Source organism: Ptychodera flava, chromosome 12 (genome assembly GCF_041260155.1).
Source record: "Ptychodera flava strain L36383 chromosome 12, AS_Pfla_20210202, whole genome shotgun sequence".
Taxonomy (NCBI): Eukaryota; Metazoa; Hemichordata; class Enteropneusta; family Ptychoderidae; genus Ptychodera; species Ptychodera flava.
The window spans coordinates 5,026,574-5,047,338 of NC_091939.1; the positions used below are offsets into that span (position 1 = coordinate 5,026,574).

The 20,765-nt window shown below is 39.8% G+C and overlaps 1 protein-coding gene across 2 annotated transcripts in view; it reads right to left on the reverse strand.

Annotated features, from left to right (window-relative positions):
* LOC139144767 (uncharacterized) overlaps nucleotides 1-20,765 on the reverse strand; it is a 47,533-nt gene that overhangs the window by 17,987 nt on the left and 8,781 nt on the right. The window contains exon 1 of one of the 2 annotated variants that reach the window (XM_070715498.1): nucleotides 16,785-16,912. The exons of the other annotated variant lie outside the window; for it this stretch is intronic. Within the exon in view, the coding sequence (XP_070571599.1) occupies nucleotides 16,785-16,861 (77 nt within the window). The 5' untranslated portion in view covers nucleotides 16,862-16,912. Of the gene's footprint in view, nucleotides 1-16,784; nucleotides 16,913-20,765 lie in introns of those variants that run through there. 2 annotated transcript variants of the gene reach the window in all.

Below are 20,765 nucleotides of genomic sequence, written 5' to 3' on the forward strand. Positions count from 1 at the left end.
CTTTTCCGTGATTCTGGAACTGCAAACTCGAAATCGAGCGAAAGAAAATCGTTGGAAAACGATGAATACGAAAGATACCTCCAGCGTTCATTCCCGCTTGCATTTTTTCTTTCGACAAGGGCAGGAAAAATCGTAAGAGAGAGAGAGAGAGAGAGAGAGAGAGAGAGAGAGAGAGAGAGAGAGAGAGAGAGAGAGAGAGAGAGAGAGAGAGAGACTTTAAGGGCATCGTAATATTAAGGCTCACTTCTTTAATATTTGCACAGAACAGTTCATATGCGACTGGAAATCACTTATCACCATTCAGTTTACTGGATAATTCGGTTTTAGGGTCTATAGTGAAACAATGTTGTTTATGAAGCTTATGGTGTTTGTCTACGCTATTCGCATGACGATTTGTCACCGTTCAGAATGAGTGTAGGTTGTTGAAATATTAGGACGGAGCAATGAACAATCTTACGTACAGTAACTGTACTTTGCCCAACGATAATTCCCCGTCTTCCTACATGTAGTACGTGGTCAGCGCTGTTCACAGAGGCGTAGTATTTTACCGAGAGTCGTCGCCGAGAGGTTCTATTGCAGACTTACTACGCCGGACACTACAACACAAATTTCACGACACATCTGTTCGACTTGACATACCGTATAGTACCATCACAAACAGTATGTTACGCGGAGGGTGACAAGAGAGTGTCCGAGAATGCTTTAACAAACAGGGAAACACCGGTCGGACTGAACACGTTGGAAGGTAGCTGAAATAAAAGTAAATTTTCAGAACACTTTTTAGTGTGTTAATAGTCATTTGAAGGAATGCGGGAACGCATTAACCCGTTCGAGTTTCTGAGTTAGCAAGGGCGCTACAACAATTCAGAACATGTCTTAACCGAACGATTCAGGTTGACGATAGTTTAGGGCTAGGGTTCAATTGAAGACAATTGAGATTGCCCATGTCATCTGCCACGCTCTTACAATAAGCTACAGCCTTTTACAATGATATAAGGAGTATGTTTCAGTGCTGACAATCTCCTATCATACAGGCATTTTTGTGTGGCCAACATCCGACCATCTTACCAGCCCATCTTACTGTGTGGAAAATATAAGCTGGGACTCCGTGCCTGTTTAGAGGACAGTAATAATATCTAACATTTTGATGTTATTTTGTAGATACTCCATTGGACCCCACCCGGTATCTTTTAAGTGACAAAACTTGAAGACGAATCTAGTATCGAATTATAAAATTAGCCGTCATAGCCAGTACATTCCCTCTGCATACAGCGAACACGAAGCAGCATGATTCTGAGGATATTGATCCCCCCGAAAAACAACAAAAACACCGGGATTTAAAAGCTACGACTGTGAATTTATTTGTTGTGTTAGCATTTCTTGTTTTTGATAAATTATAGATGATCTATAGTGCATTTTAGTATTTCATCCAAACCTATATTGAACATGAACATGGATAGAAGGTGACTATACTCATAACGTAGGAGTTCATATCAGTTTGTTTAGCAAGACGATCCAATATGGTCGCCATGCACAGGCACTCTGTTTTCGCAATACGCGTCCGGGGCCTTCACTCGTTGACATGTCTGAACCGATGTTGTTCAAACTTGTCCCAAGAACGGTGCGCTTTCGAATATGTCTACCAGCGGCCATATATTTTGATAATTTGCACATGTCATGAGTTACCAATTTTGTTCAAAATTGGCGGAGAAACATTGTAAACCTGTCCACATTGATCTTTAGTAGGACGATCGAATATGGTCCGAGGCAAACGATGCCAATCGGGCCTCAGTCTATTTATTTTCTGTGCTCGATGCATGCAGTATATCACAGAGCAGAGTGTGAATAGAACAGAAAATGTGTCAAGTACACAGAACGTCAGTTACTTCAGTTTCAAGCATTTGTGATCTTCGAGTGGATTGATCTTTAATCGGATGAAATCAATTGTGTTCACAATACAGCGCCTTGCTGAACGTTGGTTGTACTTTGACTAGCAACTTTATTAGACTCGACTAAAACCAGGACGGTGTAACGTCGACCCGTCTTTGTGGTTTTATTCGGCATAAAAGGATCAATATACATTCATCGACCCACCATGCTAAGTTTTATTCGATTTTTACGTAGGTATATTCTGTATATGATACAGCTTTGGGGGCAAGGACTTACATGTTCAATAGTTCGTTGGGTAACAATTCCTCGTTCATTTTTGCTGCTGAGTCGCGACATCGCGAATTGTCGCCAAGAAGCCAACCCTTCACAACTGACGCGACATTAGTAAGTGCAGGTTAGTGATTATACGACAGGTATTCAAAGGTGATTAACGAAAGATTATTACAGATGAATCAAACACACGTTCTCGTTTGGAGTTATTGATCACCCTCCGTGCACGTTCTGACTTAAAAAATGTAAAGTTTTACGGGTTTCACGGGCTATATGTGAATATTCGATGAATGCAAATGCGCGACACTTACACTGTGCATGCGTGGAAGCTGGGAAACATCATAGATATTCTCCGTTTAATTATGAACATTCCTTATACTGCTGATCTAACCGCAGCATTGGCAATAATAACGAGGATGAAAAAAAAACAATTGTGGAAAATGTTTGAGTCGTGTGTCGGGTCAGTTGCAGGCTGCTATCGGTGTCCAGCTAAGATTACTATATATAGTCATCGGTTCACAGCATGGAGTGGAGCTAGAACAATGGCATTACGGTGACACAGACACTTTATTTTGACTTTAGTTCCTTCATCTTTTGAAGTTGAAGACATGCTGTGATATTCGATGTACCAGACAAAATGGCAGAAACTCAATTGATTTGAGTCGTTTGCAATTCCCGCCATTCCTTTCGCCTATGACATGGTTTATTAAAATTTCATCCTAATGTTAAGTCGCTTTCTTTCACCGCAACCGAATAAACTTGTAAACTTGTCTGTTAGACTCAAACATATTCCTGGGGGCATGAACGAGAAACCTTGATAGAAATCAGTAAAGCAATGACTCACGGGAAACTGTCATGGAAAACTGAACCGAAGTAAATTTGCGTCTCTTTGATTTTCACCAGGTGTGACGTTTAAATTTTACGGCAGTAAACGCCGATACAAGATGGAAAATGTGACGTACAGTATCATATCATTTTACTAACTTTGACAAGAGATATCTTGTGTCAATTGCTCAAGTAGGTTCGTCAAGTTTTGCCCGCATACAGACTTCAGATATTGCATCCTCTCCCCCTCTAAAAATGGAAGGTTCCGCACCTCTCAGGTTGTAGAGCTACATAATGCACAATTTTAGGGCAATGAATATTCCCTATTGATAATAACTCATTATCGGTTAATTTGCATACTGGAACGATGCTCATTAATATACTTTGCATAAATGAATATAATTACTTAGATAATTCTGCATTCGATGTGTTGAGCGCTCGGGAGACCAGTTCACTACGCATAGCTTGCAACAAGCAACAAACTATCTTGATCTTGTCAGATATTATCATGCTATAAGTTTGCTGTTTTTTCCGTTCTGTTCAGTGAGGGGATCCATCCATCACTTCACTGCTAATCAAGTGTCAATCAAGAGTCGAGATAATACTTGACATATAAAACACAGTGAGGTATGGTGTCTGTACATCTTTTTGCGAAATAAAAAATACGATTAATGTGGAAACAACGACTGGGTATCCGTAATGTTGGAAGGCAAAATAACGTGTCGCACTCAGACGGACAAAAACAATATGTATTGAGATTATGCCGCAACGCACGCTGTGTCGCCTGAACTAAATGAACTGAAATGCCATGTATGTAAAGACGTACAGGAAGAACTCTGTAGTTTGAGACTAGGCTTTGAATTATTGTGACGTCATTATCACTAAGTACAACTGATTGTTCCTTCGCTGGATGGGGTACTCACCCAAAAAAGTTGACGCGTGAGTATTTTCTGCGCACGATTGCTCTATCCCGTGTCCTGTGCTGCACGTATAACATAAATGGCCGTTACTTTTGTGTCTCACAATCTCAGCCCTCGGAGTCGTTACAGGTTGTGACAGACACCAACAAACACTTCAGAAGGTGGCTGATAAAATAATTGTATTTGGCGATATAGATTTCATCATCTTTTTGATAGGCGTGCCGTTTATTCTGCCATATAGTACGATGGAACTTAGGGTCAGGTGAATGCACCCTCTACACGACACAAGAAGATAACGTGTGATGCCAGTCAGTCGGTCGGTGGCCTAATAACGAGACACTTGGTCCGCGGTGTAACACCCCGTAGGTTGGCCATACTTTCGACCAAACATATTTACACGAATATATCAACCATTTCGTTGATCTGTAATTCAACTAAACATTTAGTAAATGCATCAATGTGCAAATCTAGCGGTCAGGTCGGTCGCGAAGTTACCTTGCGTTGCAGTTTTGGTTCACCCACTCTATGATCTGGCCATATTCCGATGGCAATACACTCGGACGGAAACGACCTAATTTAAGGGCAATATGTCAGTCATTTCGACATTCTTGCAAAATTGTCTCAATCGGTCTCTTCGTCACCGTGTTCGAGCTCCCTCAGCTTAAAATTGTCCGTTCGAGTCAACCAAAGTGTCATCGATCATGCACACGCTTAACAATCTGCCAAAGACCATGTAACAGCGAAAATAAAACTTGGCTTGGGGGAAAATGGCGGGAAGTGCGTTATTAAAGGGCTTTTGGCAAAAATCATAAGAAAAAATGTGTAAAAATCTGACGTTTTGGCAAATAAATTAGACGACATCCGGAATTAAATAGATGGATTATTTTATGTTTTGTTGCATTTCCTTACAGTAACTCTATTCACCGACAAATCAATGAAACAAAACCTGCGGAGAGTTTCACAGGCCACAAGACAAATATTAGCAAAGAACTTTGGTTCACCGACTCCACATCAACTTACGTTGTCAAAGTTGAGGCGACACTGAAAGGGTGACACTTACGGCGTTACAGTCTCGTATGGTTTGTTGACCTTGATTTGGAGATCAAATAAGTCAAATGCAGAATATTAAAGATAAATATTAAAGATAAACATTGGGCTTGGACATGAACGCACATGTATCTCATCGTTATTTGACATAATTTATAAAATATTTTCTGTATTATGTTAGAACTCTCTTTCGCGCTAATAAAGATTACCTCAGATGGAACATACAATGTAATGTCTTGAACAAATGCTTCCATTCGACCCGAAGCAAACGTTTGGAACATATTAAAGAGAAAACTTTATGTATATCGTCCAATGTTTTGTAAGCAAGAGTCGTACTAAAACTATCGAAAAAGCTTCACAGATCGGATGTTTACCGGAACACTTGAAGACGGCCAACACAGTCGCCGTCTAGAGCGCTTTTTGCTTCTAAAAATTTATTTCTGAACTCAGTACTCCTATAGTGACCTACAAATTTCAAAAGTTAGTCAGCAAAGAAACGACGCGCCACGTCTCCTATCGTATCTGGAGTAAGTATAAAGGTACACAGACCCTCAATGGGGACTGGGGACGACAGCTCCACAGCTTTCGCCCTATAATTATGTATTCGCGCTTCACGCAATGCAGAGAGATCAAGCAAACATTAAAACGGGCACAGTCTTTTCATGCAGTCTTTTCATGATACGTGACTGCACTCAGAAGTGATCGAGTTCGCTTCCGAATGATTGTTTGGCTGACTGCTACAGGTAATACAGAACTCTGGAAAACACCAATATTGCAGACGTATCACACTAAGGCCGGGGTACGAATTGCTTCAAGTTATCGATTTTCTGTAGTTGAGCTCCTATTCTAGGGCTCATCCATCCGTCCATCCATCCATCCAACCATCCATCCATCAATCCATCCATCCAACCATCCATCCATCCATCCATCCATCCATTCATCCATCCATCCATCCATCCATCCATCCATCTATCCATCCATCCATCCACCTACCCATCCATCAACCACCCACCCATCCATCCATCCACCAACCCACCTACTCATTCATCCACCCATCCACCGTTCCATCCATCCATCCATCCATTCATCCATCCATCCATCCATCCATTCATCCATCCATCCATCCATCCATCCATCCATCTATCCATCCATCCATCCACCTACCCATCCATCAACCCACCCACCCATCCATCCATCCACCAACCCACCTACTCATCCATCCACCCATCCACCCATCCATCCATCCATCCATCCATCCATCCATCCAACCATCCATCCATCCATCCATCCATTCATCCATCCATCCATCCATCCATATCCATCCACCCATCCACCCATCCATCCATCCATCCATCCATCCATCCGTACTTTACTGGTTCGTACTGTCCGTCCACCATGCATTTATAGCATTCGATTGGGATATATTTTTTTGCATGTCACAAACAAGTAAGATACCGCGCCATCCAATAACAGAGCAAAGATTAGTGAAGAGCACGTGTACTTTTTAATGCAACAACACAAAGTATACCGCGACATGTTCTGGCAGCCGTCTTCTATAACAAAGCGATTAATGTGAAATCTCCTCTCCCGTAGAATTTAGCTTTTCGGATGAGGCTGATCGACGACACAATCTCTTCTTTCGCTTGGAAGAAGAAAGCATACATGTATGCACGGAATTATGTAGAATAAGACTCGGGACAGATAATCGATCCCGAATTCTCCAATTTTTAAAATTCTTTTTGGCCTACCGCTTGTGGGGGCTCATTTAAAAGCCCTCGGAGTAAGAAAAAAAATCGGAAATTTTATTTTCTCCCTTTCTAGTAAAATCAACAAAGGGACGGCGGCCATTTTGAATTTAAAATATTGGTAAATTTTAGGCGATCCTGATTCTTAATCTCCATTTTGAGAAAGAATGGTTGAAAATTTCATTGAGGGAAGTTTGAGCAATTTTTTCGAAGTCTGTCACTTTCGAGGCGCATATTACCTGAAGAAGGATGCTTGCTTTGAAAAAATCACAGGTCCGTTTTCAGTGTCCACATTTAATCTGAGAGCACGACCGAAGCGCAGAAATTTAACATAACAGGAGGTGTTGGAAAAAAACTTGATCGTTTGTATATCAGCATCTCAGCGTATACTGTGTCATCAATGAAAGTGTTAACTGAGGATATTGAATCGTTCATTATCCCGCATCTCATTATCGTTACCGTCAGTCAGTGACAACGCTTTAAGCTTGAAACACAGTCTAGTGATAATAGTGAAGAACAGTGACGGGGGAGTTGAGGGTCCAATAGATACACCAGTAGAGGTTCATAATTCGACGAATACATTAGATTAATAATATGGCATATTTTGGAAAAGAATGGGGAAACAGTTCCTCAAGGTTCCAAGACAAGAAATTGACCTTTTTAATCTAACCATTCTCTGGTGGTTAATAAGCTCAGAACCCCCATAAATTATATATTTTCTGAAAGCCTAGATATAGGGAAACATTTTGGTAACCACAGTGTCACCATTGTTTACATAACTATCACATGACAGGTAATTTGCATAACCTTTCAAAATCGGTTTTCCCAATGTTTTGTCTTAATACTTCCAAATATCTGACTCAAACTTGCTGGAATGCAAGCTGTCACAACGCTCTTTCAAAGTATGTCTCAGATTTTTTATATCTTGCTTAGTTTTTTTTTAGCACAATTTAAAAGAAATTAACTAGGGTTAAATTCACTGCTCTGGAAGTTTTTCTGGCATAAAAATTGTTTAAGAAGGTTTAAAAAAATTCTGAGACACACTTTGGAAGATCCTTATGACAGCTTGCATTCACACAAATTTCAGCCACATATCTCAAAGCATTGAAACAAAACATGGGGAAAACAGATTTTTGAAAGGTTATGCAAATTACCTGTCATGTGATAGTTATGTTAACAATGGTAACGCTATGGTAACAAAGTTCCCCTATATCTGGCCTTTCCGAAAATATATTATTTACGGGGGTTCTGAGCTTATTAACCACTAGAGAATCTTTAGCTTAAAAAGTTCAATTTCTTGTCTTGGAACCTTAAGCTCCGCCATCGTTTTCTCAGGTAAGATATACAACATTTTTCAGTATGAGAACCCTAAAACCCTAACCCTAATTCTAAACCCCTCCAAAAGTTGTATTTGATGTGCTTCTTTCAATGAAACTCCACCTTTAAAGTGATTTCCAGGGGTGGGTGGAGGGGGGCCCTAAAGAACTCTTACCAAGAATTGGTTGTATATCGTATTTCAAACATCATCATAGATTTTCATGTAAACAGCTTTTCACAAAACAGTTTCCAACGTCTCCGAGTCCAGCTATTAACACTCCCGCGTTTGTCATATTACTATTAAATCAAAAAAGAACAGTGAAGGACATGGTTTTTCCAAACTAATCTGTCCGAGGCTGGGAAAGAGAGAGAGAGAACTTGTGAATTTGAGGTCTACTACCCGATGGGATTCGTTAACTATGCATGGTTTACACAAAATAGTCTTTAACACAGCAGAAAATCTAACAATCTATCGATGGGTGACTGAATCATTCTACAGGGATGGGCTTGTAATGGCCTCTAGAATGCATTGCAGTAATTAGATGAAATACCGGTAAATTTTGGAAACTGGTCTACGATGTCGAGACAGATGCAAAAGTGGAGAATTGTTGACACAAACAGTTGCGTGATCGGGGAAGGAGTACAAAGTTTGAAGCCCCAAGGGAAACTTTTTAGTTCGTATCTTCAGGTTTGAGTTCCCGTGCCGAATCCATGGTAAGCTGCAGTCTTTCACAGAGTACTGTATGATATGTTGCCCTCGACGGCATCAAAATAGAATATGACTGAGGGCGCTCTTAGGCCTCGCGCCTGAACGCGTAAACCACAGCTCGAACAGACCGTAGGCGCACAGTGGGCGGGAGATTTTGGATTCTCATTGCATCGCTTCGACCACAGTCCAGAGGGACTGTGCTTCGACCGGTGTGATAAATTTGAATAATCATGATGGGCACTTTCATGACTTATACAAAGATAAGTGAAATGGTCGTACAGGGAACACATTTTGAAACGTATGCGTTCACCGACAAAAGACGGAACAATTATTCAGTTTATTTTCGACTCAAGTTTGGTCGCTATATATTCACAGACATCATATGCAAGATTCAATGACAATGAAGGCCTGAAACATGGCAAAATTGTGGGATTCTGGGACTAAACACGGCACGTCTGATCAGTAGTGTTGATTTTTTACATTTGCATAAATTTACGATAATCCGGCTTTTACAGGAGAAGTTCCTGTTTAAAAGGGGTGTCCCCAAAGTTTGCAAGTCCGTCGCATTAATGGAAATCTGAAACCTTAATTGATTTATTCAATATGTAGTTCTAGCTGTGACTTTCTCCGTCAAAATTTTATATCGTTTTTGATTCTATTCTCGCTAAATATCTATAGGTGGCGCTTTACCGCGGTGAAATAATTTTCCAGTAAGGAATTCTGGAACTAATTATTTATATCGCTGAGATGACAGAGCCATGCTATTTGCATTTTCACACACCGGACACCTGCACATTCTTTCAGTACGCACCCTCCCTACTCCCGCCACAGACGTTGCCTTGAGCCACAGTTGATTTTCGTCGCTGTACACGTTCCTACTTGCAGTCAGCGAGTAGCGGTTCATTCAAAAATAGAAAGAACTGGTGGAAAGAAAAAGTTTGTTCACCTCTCTAATGTTTGGGTATAAACCATCGAGAGTATTTACTTCTATCACATTAATTAGAGAACATGAACCGATCACCGGCAACGTTTGTTAGAAATTACCTTAAACATCCATTTCGGAAATCAATATTTTCGATAGTGCTAAATTAAAAAACAGGAGTCTTGGCTGTATTCTTATAATTTGAAAATTGCAGATCGATGGACGATAAATTGGAAGGCAGTGACATAGTGTCTACATCAGGAATGGAACTTAGTATTGGTAAAGACGTACACTGCTCTGTGTTTGACTGTTAACGTGCATGGAAATTGTACATTTTGCTCGGTGACATAAAACAGCTACGTACACTTTAAGTACGGTCCCTCCCGAGGGAATGTGCTTTAAGAGATATGCCGGGTCCCGATGAAAAAGAAGGTCAAAAGCAATCCCCTATCTCGTTCAAGTTCATTTTCGTCGTCATCGATGATGACATAGGCAATGGCAACAAGTATAAGCGTTTTATATCGCCATTTCGGGGGTGGAGTTCTTCCATTGAGTTTAATGAGGTCGTAGTATTTGATAGAGAGACGCCAGAGGTAAATACAACTGAGGGCATATCAAATGCCGACCGCCAGTAACCTGGGCTGGCGTCATTCAACTCATTGTTGAAACTATTGGTCGATTCGAGTACACCATTGTTCGATATTGGGAATGTGTGCATACTGCATCTCCACACCAGACTCTGTGATGTTTTGACGAAATAAACCTCTGCACATTTTCTCGCATTCCTAGCAAACGGGTCTCCACTTCACAACTTTATCAGCGAACTTTAGTAAGATAGAAGTTTTACGCGCCCGCTGTTTATCATTATTTAATAACATATATGTAACAGTGCAAGGTGAGAGAGTGCGATGTCCTGCGCAGCGGCACACAAACTTCCATACTCCCACGTTCCCAATAGATGGCGCCCTTCTCCTGAAGAGCGGCATTTGATTAGTCGGACAGCAATTTATTAACGGATTAATAATTCAAATGGAAAACAGAGCATCAAAAGGTTGCTCTAGACATTACGCAACTCAGGAAAATTGAGGCCTAAGACGTTCCTTCAACCGTTTCAAGGGCGGTGAATGACTTCTGTGCAATATCGATGTCGTCGATATTGAGGTTGTTCTATTTTCAGTCAATGTCGATGTTGCGTTTTCAATGATTCAAAATTGGAACAATTGATCGAGGGAAGAGTTTGTTCACATTTCTATCAGACACAGGTTAGAAATATCAAGTGAATAAATGTCAATCATATAAGAAAACATGGACTAACCGATAACTGACAGACAACAAATTTCTCGCAGATTACGGCTTTACACACATTTAAACGGAAACGAGTTTTTTAAAAATTTAACATGAACCGTCCTGATGTCTTTATTGCCAGAGCGTTTAGATAAAAAAATCGACTTGAGATCTAAACAAATGATGAAATTTATGGCGATCACTACAAGACTAGTGTGAACGTTTCGAATATAGTTCTTTTACCGGTTCGATGATGCAGAGCGCGCTAGGGTATATAAAACGCACATTATTCTTGGAACTTTGTAGCCGTAGGGTAATACGTATGTTAGTTACACAATACTATGGAAGGTTACACCCTGACCCATATTTTCGTCGCCGATGGATACAAAATACACGATGTATTTTTTGGCATTGCAAATTTGTGTCATTCTTATATAAAAAGCATTGTACAACACAAAAATCAGTAATGTTTTTTGTTGTTTTGAGTGTGTATACGATGTTTGATACAGCCACAGCGATGCACTGTGGGATAACCGCGAAGTTAATTGGTTTGCACTTTGCTAAATCAGCGGCGTCATTTTTTGTCGTCTGCAAGCTTCAACTGCCATGGCCATGTACGCTTGCTATGTATCCTTCGCGTCAGCAATGCTCGGTTCCAGAGGAAACAACTTTTAACATCATAAACACAAAAATTGATATAATATACTAGCAACAATCCCTTCGCTGGCGGGTATACAGGTGGGCGAATAGAATTGGCTCCATATAGCACTCGCCCAACGGCTCGCTCTCTGTCGCCAATCGTACACCTTAATCGCAACTTTTCTTGTATACCAGCCTCTGGTAGAGAGGGAGGGGGGTAATTGGGGACGTCTGAATTGCGCCTGTGCGACTTTTTTTTACAACTATGATGTATTTCATGCAAGGTATCTAGATTCATCACGTCAACATAGCTGCGACATGTAAATTTGTCGTACACTTTGTGAAACAAAGTTCAACTTTCACCAATCGCCGACGTACAGGTTTTACATTGTCCTATGGGTCCCATACGACCTTTGACAGCAGTCCTGGAGACCCCCTGCCTTTGAATAACGTGGCTTAAAATTAACAAAACAAACCAAACAAAAATTTTGGCTTCCAATCGCCGCTCAGGTAGTAATTCCCCCTGAAAATGGGAAATTTTACATTCTCTGTCAGACAGCGGTCCTCCTTCGACCAAACGAATGTTGTGTTGCATGTAACTTTCAAACGGACAGAAGATTTCTATAGGGAATAATTAAAAGGGGTTTTTGAGCTGAAAAGAGGTGCTGTCTTATTTGACTGTACATGTGTTCGAATGTTCTATTTAACTTTCGTGATGCAGTTGCTGCGATGGGACATGGAAATAAAAGCATACTTCTGGGCCAATGTTCAATCAATGTTGACAAGACTTTGCACCCGAAGTCTGTAGCGTGACCCTCGAAGTGTTGTTTGTAGTTTCGATTTCTGATACAGCGTGTTCAGATGTCGACTTGCGTCACACATTTTGTGTCCTTGTCAGTGAGTAACGGCGTTGTTAAGTTGACCTGTCTCGACTTCACAGGAGCCGTAACGACAGGTCAACAGTTACAATTTTAGCAATTGTACCTCGTGACGTCATGGAATATCGAATACCCCGTTTCCTGGACTCAGTTTTTATATAAGACACGCAGCCTCATCATTCTGTGTTTGATATTATAATTGACAAGCTTGACTGATTGGAACCGGAGAAGGTGCATGTGATGGATATAAAAGCTCCTGAAATATTAAAGATTCTAAGCTTCATCGGACATGGCGAATCATATACAAGCATCAATGGATACCTGTTTGACAATTCCTGAAATAAAACTGTTCTTATGGCAAGTGGTGCTTTGGGAACTTCACTTTACATTTGCAAACGGTACAGTTTAGATACTGTTTTTTTTTTTAAATGGTCCCTGCGTAGCACACATATAAACATACACAAATAATAGAAATAGGCCTACCCAATAATGATTCTTACTTTTTCCACTACCCCAAATTCGTCTCTGTGCCCAGGGTCGTTGACAGCAGTAGCGCATTGCTATCCTGGTGAAGGAATGGAAACGCCGGGACTGTAGGCAGGGTTTTTTTTTATAGAAAACGAGCAAAGTAAGTCTTACGAAGAGATCGATCAGATTTGCAGTAACACGAACAAGCGGCGCCATTTTTATTGCTACGTTCAAGTGCCATTGTGTTATACTCGATCAAAGCGGACGTATAAAAATGAACTCAAATAAAGATTGATATCGACACTCCATAGTGAGTTATTCTTGAATTGAGTGTGGCCTAGCTGTCTGTCCCGGCGATTGATTGACACGTTGGAAGGGAATGCTGTACGAAACGGTTCGTTACGAACGTTAGTTGAATGAATGGCAAGGCGAGTTATCGTCAGTAGATGAAGGTACTTCAGCCGCCCTTCGTTCTTGTCCCTTCTTTGTTGATGGCAATGAATTCTTGCCAATTCTACACGATTCGCAAGATGAAATACTCTATTGCGTTAGGAACTTTTTTCCATGTTTCACTGGCGCTCACACGGTGCGCCCCATCCTCTGTTGTCAGTTTTCGGTTTTTTAACGATAGTCTTGCTTCATGTTCGATGTACAGTAGATGCGAGATATTCACACGATAGTCGAGAACTCACGAAATTGCACTGGAATTAGTATACGTTAGCAGTTGTCCGTAAGGTTTAGGTAGATTGGCGGTCATCTTAAAAACAGTACAGAATAAACTCGTAGTGGTGAAGTAATGATATACAAAAAATGATGTAATTTTTCAAATGTTAAAACAATACAGAAGTTATCAGCTACGTGACGGCATGATTTCAAATGTCACTATTGATCTCATGCCTTGGCGGTTGAAGCGTGCCATCGAACAAAGCAACGTACGTGATACCGTGAATAGGAAAAAAATATTAGTATTTCTCTACTGTGTAACAGCTGACCCGGCGTGGAAATAGACAACGGTGTCTTCAGGGATTTCAGAAGGTAAAAACAGCTTCGCCTGTCCTTATGAAACATTCACATTCAGAGAATAAAGCAAACACAAATACTTTTGAAAGCTCCTCAGCGGTGAGACTGGCTTGGTCTGCAAGTCACACGGTGTTTGTGCTTCGCTGGAACACACAAAGCATGTCAGACATTTTCTCTTTTCCCTTAAGGAGTGCTCTTTTCAAACAACTGAATTGGGATTAAGATCCAACATGTGGGTGTAGGACTTTTTCGCTCCACGGCGGTTGTGAAGTTAAGAGTGTCTCCAACAACAACCCCTGTCTTCTTATTCGACATCAGTTTGACTTTGGCTGTGTACGGCATACGTCATCGCTTTTACGCGCGATTGCTTTTTCTGCTGTTTTGTCTTTATTACCATGAGTTCGTGTAACGTCAGTCTATTTTGGTTGTCTTTACCAAAAGATTATAATAAACGAGACTAAAACTGCAGCTTTGATGGTTTTTTCTCTGGTTTTGTATGTCAAGTTCTTGGTCCATTTCCCAAAGCATATTGAAACTCCCTCTATTCAGTCTGTCGACTCGGTTTCTCCTATATCTGTAAAATGCACTGTTATTGTCTACATTTGAATTCCAGTTCGGACCAGATTTCACTTATCAACAATAAAATGCAGTCTAAATATATACAGACTGAGTTGACAAGCTGAATGCTGTGTATCTGAACATGCTCTGGGGAGAAAAACAAGAATTTGTCATTTACATTGACAAGTTAAAAAATTTAAAAAATAAAAAAATATCAAAAAATTATAGGTGCGGTCGCTTTAAAGTACAAATACGCCAATCATATGAGTTATCAAGATCGTTTGTCATTTCATAGAAAAATAAGGGGAAAATGACGAATGAAAATGATAAGAGAGATTAATTATTTATATCAAATATTGCAGAGTCAGTAGTTTTTGTAACTTCTCAAGTTGAGTCTAACAGTAGCCTAACTTAGATGCCGTTTAAGGTAGAACGCGCCTCGGGGACAGATAGTCGTACTCTCAAATTTCTACAATTCTTTTCTAATCTACCGCATGTGGAGGCTCATTATAAAGCTCTTGGGGAATGAAAAAGTTTTACTGGCATTAATTTTTCGAAAATTCAAAATTGTATCCCCCCAATAGAGTTAACACAGGAACGGCGGCCAATTTGAATTTCAAGTATCGCAAAATGTTCGGTAATTTGTTTCACTAGTTCAAAACTTTGCACGGTGACCCCCGACTTTTATTGTTGCTTTGGTAAGAGAATGGTTGAAAGTTTAATTCAGAAAAGTTTGAGGAAAAGTTTAAGTCTTCCACTTTCGAGGCGCACTTGTTTTCCTTGGTATTTGCAGGATGTCATGCTCAAAGTTTTGTCTCATGCAAGCTTCGTCGGTTTATTCTCAGATGCATATTGTACTAGGCTATGACTATGAATTGATAATATGTGAGGCACTACCATGTAAATTCTTTTATCATCAATATGTTCCACCGTTACCTTATGTTAAAGCCCCACTAGCTGTCACTCTTGAAATGTGTTGGCCACAAAATACCTTCCTATTCTCTCCTGGTTTTCTCTGAATTCTATGGAGGGATATTGGCTTTTACTGCATTAGGAAACCATTCCTCTGCGAAACATTTGACAAGTAAATTCAAAGTTTAACGGTCATTTTGATTCCCGCCTTTTTCAAAAATTGGTAATTTTACGACGGAAACAGAACATGCAATGTCACAGTTGAAGACATTCATCCCCAGCCCTATGCACTACATTGGACTACTCTGTGCAGTCTATGTGAAGATTTCAGTGCAGATATGCACAGTATCTATAGGTATTTGCTTTTCCGCATGATGCTGCGATTTAATGTTCGAGCAAACATTTAATCGCAGTGTAATCTTTATCTTGTTCAAATTGCACATACAGTCCCGGCGGGTAGTCGATAATAAGTGTATACACACCTAAATTAGTACATTCCCCACAAACTTATTTTAGCTTGAAAGTAAAATCATAAAAATAATACTAAAAGATACAGCTAGTGGGGCTTTAACACACACGCTCGACTCCTCATGTGAATTCCTGCGTTCAAAATGCAATTTGAATGTTGGCAAAATTTGTGTTCGGTATTTGCTGCAAGAAAAAACATGGAATCCATTCCTATTTTACATGAAATGCACGATTACCGTAAAAGGTTTACAATGCTGTTGAAAAGACCTCGAAGGCAAAATTCCATTTTACAATAATCGTCGCTATATTTTAAACTTTTTTTTCAATCTTGATTGCAAATAACACTTATAAATCAAAGATTCCTTCTCATTGGAGAAAGTACGAGAGTAGCGACTGTTAGCACGGCGACTCTTTTCGTTGAAGTGAATCGGCTATCAGCCCCACAGTCAATGCAAAAACATCACCCTTAACGGTACAAGAGGATGGGCACATTAGGTTCAGCTCCTAGACGGTCTATCGCACAGATTTCTAATAGGAGAGTAGCTCGGCAACGTCCTCCCACCCCTCCGGACAGAAATTCCAACCATTGAAAAACATTGAAAAGTGCATCGACACGGGAAAAGGGCTTGTTACATTTTGTTAAATTGTCTACTTGTTGGCTGCCCATGATGGTTTGGCGAAGGCTTTGTTCATCGCTTACGCTTCAATAGCCCGTGTCTGTAACCTGAGACAATGGACAACATGTGCTTTTACAATTTTTCAAAAGGTCATGTCGTTCCTAAACTGCACTACGGGAAGAACTTGAAGTAGTGTAGGGTGTATCAGATACTTTACTTTACATCGTCAATATGTCCTTGCGAATTTATGGCTAAACGTGTATTCATATAACAACAGACTTTAAAAATCCCTTACCTGAAGGCACACGAATTGTGACTGTACCGTGACGCCCGATCTATAAACCCTTCTCTTCGGCTCAGGATATCGATCATGTCGATATAATTGATCAGATCTCGGTTTAATATCTCACTGGTTGTCTCATATTTCACGACAGCATAAGAAAGCAATGTGAACTAACGGGTGAGAGAAAGCTGCACTTACTGGAGAAACCAACGTATCAACAAACCAACAACGTTATCGAGAATGAATACACGAAACAAAAAAAAATATAATTTATTTTGAATTGATAATTCGTTTTCAACCCGTCAACAGCAAGATATGCCACACGTTGTTCACCGAATTTTCATATACGATATACGAAAATTCGTTGGCATTGGCTTCTTGAGAGAGATAGACGGATATAGGTGTTTTCCTGTAAAATCCTTGCTCATGATTACGACTAGTCAAATATCTTCTTTTTTTCTATCATCAGACTACAGAGTGAACTTACAGTTCCCTCCGGCGTATGCACATTCAAAAATGACGAAACGGGTCTCTGTCTCATCTTGTCCACTACTGTAGACATAACGGGCAAATTTTAAAACACCTTTACGGTGACCATAGCCGCATCTAGATTTCTCTGTGTATGGGTACCCAGGTCTATATCATGAAACATGGACACGAATTCAAATCTTGGTTTAAGTAACATTAAAATCTCACGCCCATAACTTTTTATCGCTAGGGTACTCTACGCAACTATTTTTACGTCATTTTGTATGACTGTTTTCAGAACTCCATACTACCACGATATATTTTATTAAACTATCTTTTTGAATAAAAAGAATTTAAAACTATACCTGATGGAATATTAAAATAGTATCATTTACAAATTAAGCGTTTTACTGTCCTTAACATATCGCTGAATCCACGTAATTTTATTAAAAATGAAACATGATATTTCTTTTCAACAAATTATCAAAAATATGAAAAACGAATGAAGCTAAATTACAGGCAGGCTTAAAGGGCAATATTGGAGTCTTCCGGTGGATCGCTAATCGAAGTCGAATGTACAACTCTGAGTTGCAATATCATTCGAACTGCTCAATGTCGAGACTTCAATGAAAGAATGTAAGATTCTCTTCTGAAATACCACATGAGGGAGCTCATTTGAGAGCTCTTAAAGAGTGAAAAAATTTCGCCGCCTTAGTTTTTCGAAAATTTTATTTTTTCCCCATAGAATTAACAAAGAGATTGGCGGCCAAATATCGGTAAATGTGATATATATTTTTTTCTCTAGTACCAAACTTTGCACGGAGACCCCTAATTTTTATCCTTGATTTGTGAGAGAATGGTCGTAAATCTATCAATTTTCGTACTACCCTAGCATTGTTTACAGAACTGTTACAGAAGATGATAGGTAGAGTGTACTATCAGCCGTTTGTGGCTTCGTCGTCAACATGGTGTCTTTGTGAGTTCAGGTGTGACAGAGTTATCTGTAGCAACACAGGAGCGCTTTACACGCGTGCCGAGGCCCGCAAGCGGGGTCATTTCTGATGTTTTCATTATAAAAATCAAAACATACAGGGCTGTTAAGACCGCTATCGCAATCCTGCCGCTCCGCAATGACCTGTGAAAATGTTTACCTGACTTAACTTCAGAACAGAGTGTTTGCAAGATGGCGCGGTTTGAGGTTAGATGAAAGAAAATAAAAAAAAACATTAAAAAATGGGAAATATGTGAATTACAGGAATATGAAACATTTCAATAAAAGAATATAAATTATAACCACAGAGTATGTGTGTGTGTGTGTGTGTGTGTGTGTGTGTGTGTGTGTGTGTGTGTGTATGTGCGTGTTTGTATGTAAATCTAACAGCATGTTTCCGTAAAAGTGGTGACAGGTGATGTGTATTGGATATCTTACAAGAAGATTAAGTATGAACACTGTATACTGTGGCCACACGCTCAAAAAACATTAAAAAATTACATTGTGCAAATTCATTTGCCTTTGGAAAACCATGGAGTAAAGTAATTTTATGCAATTCCTTATCATTGAACGATCTGAGTGCAGTTTGTCTCCCTTCATTGCGCACAGTTGTACGGGACATTTGTATGGCGCGTCATTTTACAGTCCTGACGTCGAGTGGACAACAATGGACGATGTGTTCATGAGAGTCTTCCACACAAACAATGCTGGCTATGACCCTCCCCGCCCCCCCCCCCGCTTCTAACATTTTCGAAGTCGTAATTTTGTTGTCCAAACTGGAAGGGATCTACGTTTTGTTGATTTCATTATACTTAGATAAAAGGACCAGTAAAACACAAGGAGAGTAACACGGGTAAAAGGTGAAATGAAAGAAATATTAGCAATTTTTAAAAAACAAACAACAAAGTTATAAAATTGAAACAGACCTTAATTCGGCACTAATTGCATAGTAAGTCTTTTTCTCTACCAATGATAGAAGCGAAAAAAAGACAGAAAGGAAGGGAACACAGCTGTTGCTATATGACCATCTGTAGATGGATATGTGTATGTATGTATGTATGTATGTATGTATGTATGTATGTATGTATGTATGTATGTATGTATGTATGTATGTATGTATGTATGTATGTATGTATGTATGTATGTATGTATGTATGTATGTATGTATGTATGTATGTATGTATGTATGTATGTATGTATGTATGTACGTTAGGTTGGAATATTCTATATTCTCTCTCTCTCTCTCTCTCCTCTCTCTCATCTCTCTCTCTCCTTCTCTCTCTCTCTCTCTCTCTCTCTCTCTCTCTGATTGTATGCATACGAATATATATGTAAATTTAATTATTTTTCCGGGTATATGCTCGTGAACCTGCGTGTCTACGTGTGTCCTTGTGTTAAAGATTTTACATGCATACAAGGGAATAAAAACAGGATTGTTAAAAAACAGGATTGTTGCGCCCAGCTGGCGACTGTGTATGTCGAATGTGTGTCGAATGTGTGTTTCACGTCACTTCTAGCCAGTTGATTTGCTCTTTTTGTGACCGCGCAGTATGTAGCGCATGAGGACAGGATCTATAGCTGTACACATAACCTGTAACCGCATTGTGTCCACAGGGCCACAGCCAAAACAAAACAGACACGTAGCGTAGAATTTTAATATTCCAATTTATCCAGTGGTAGTCTGACAAATCGTCGGCGTTGGCTGGCAGATAGTGCCACCGTCTCCCCTTTCAGGTGTATGGATTGACTGTGATGACAACGAAATATTATATTTCTCCAGGTTCATTTTTTAAATTCAAATCGCTGGTTTTGATGAACCATCACAAGGATAGCACTGGATTTGATACACTCCCGTCTCACATTGTAGTAAACGTGAAGCGAATGATGATCTCTCGATGTCTATATTTCATTTAGTTGATTATAAAATAACTACGTTGATAGAAGCATACGCATAGGTTATTTCTGCAACAATATCATAAAAATTTGTATTGTTTCTAGCGTTCTGGTACGATTGTTATATTACAGTTGAGAGAGAGAGAGAGAGAGATTGTAACATCACACTATGATGTTACAATCACAAATCTTGAAGCATGTATCTCTGATGTCACAAACTGGATGTTTTCTAACTTCCTTTTTCGAAATGATGACAAACTGAGTTTGTATTTTTACTTCATGTAATTATCCCAGTGAGAGTGTAGCAAGGAAAATTCGTATCGGCGATGCTTTGATTCCAGCTAAGCGTAATGCAAAGTCCCTGGTTGTTCTTCTTGATTCATGTCTTTCTATGAAAACCCACGTCGGCTCGATCTGTCAGTCCACTATGTTTCACATTCGTCGCATTGCCCTCATCCGTAAATATTTGTCTAGGACAACTACTGAACAGTTAGTTCATGCTCTAATATCCTCCCGTATCGACATGTGTAATTCTTTGCTGTACGGTATACCTCAATATTCAGTTAGTCGTATCCAACACATACAAAACATTGCTGCCAGGATTGTTACCCTTTCAAATCGCCATGCACACACTACTCCAC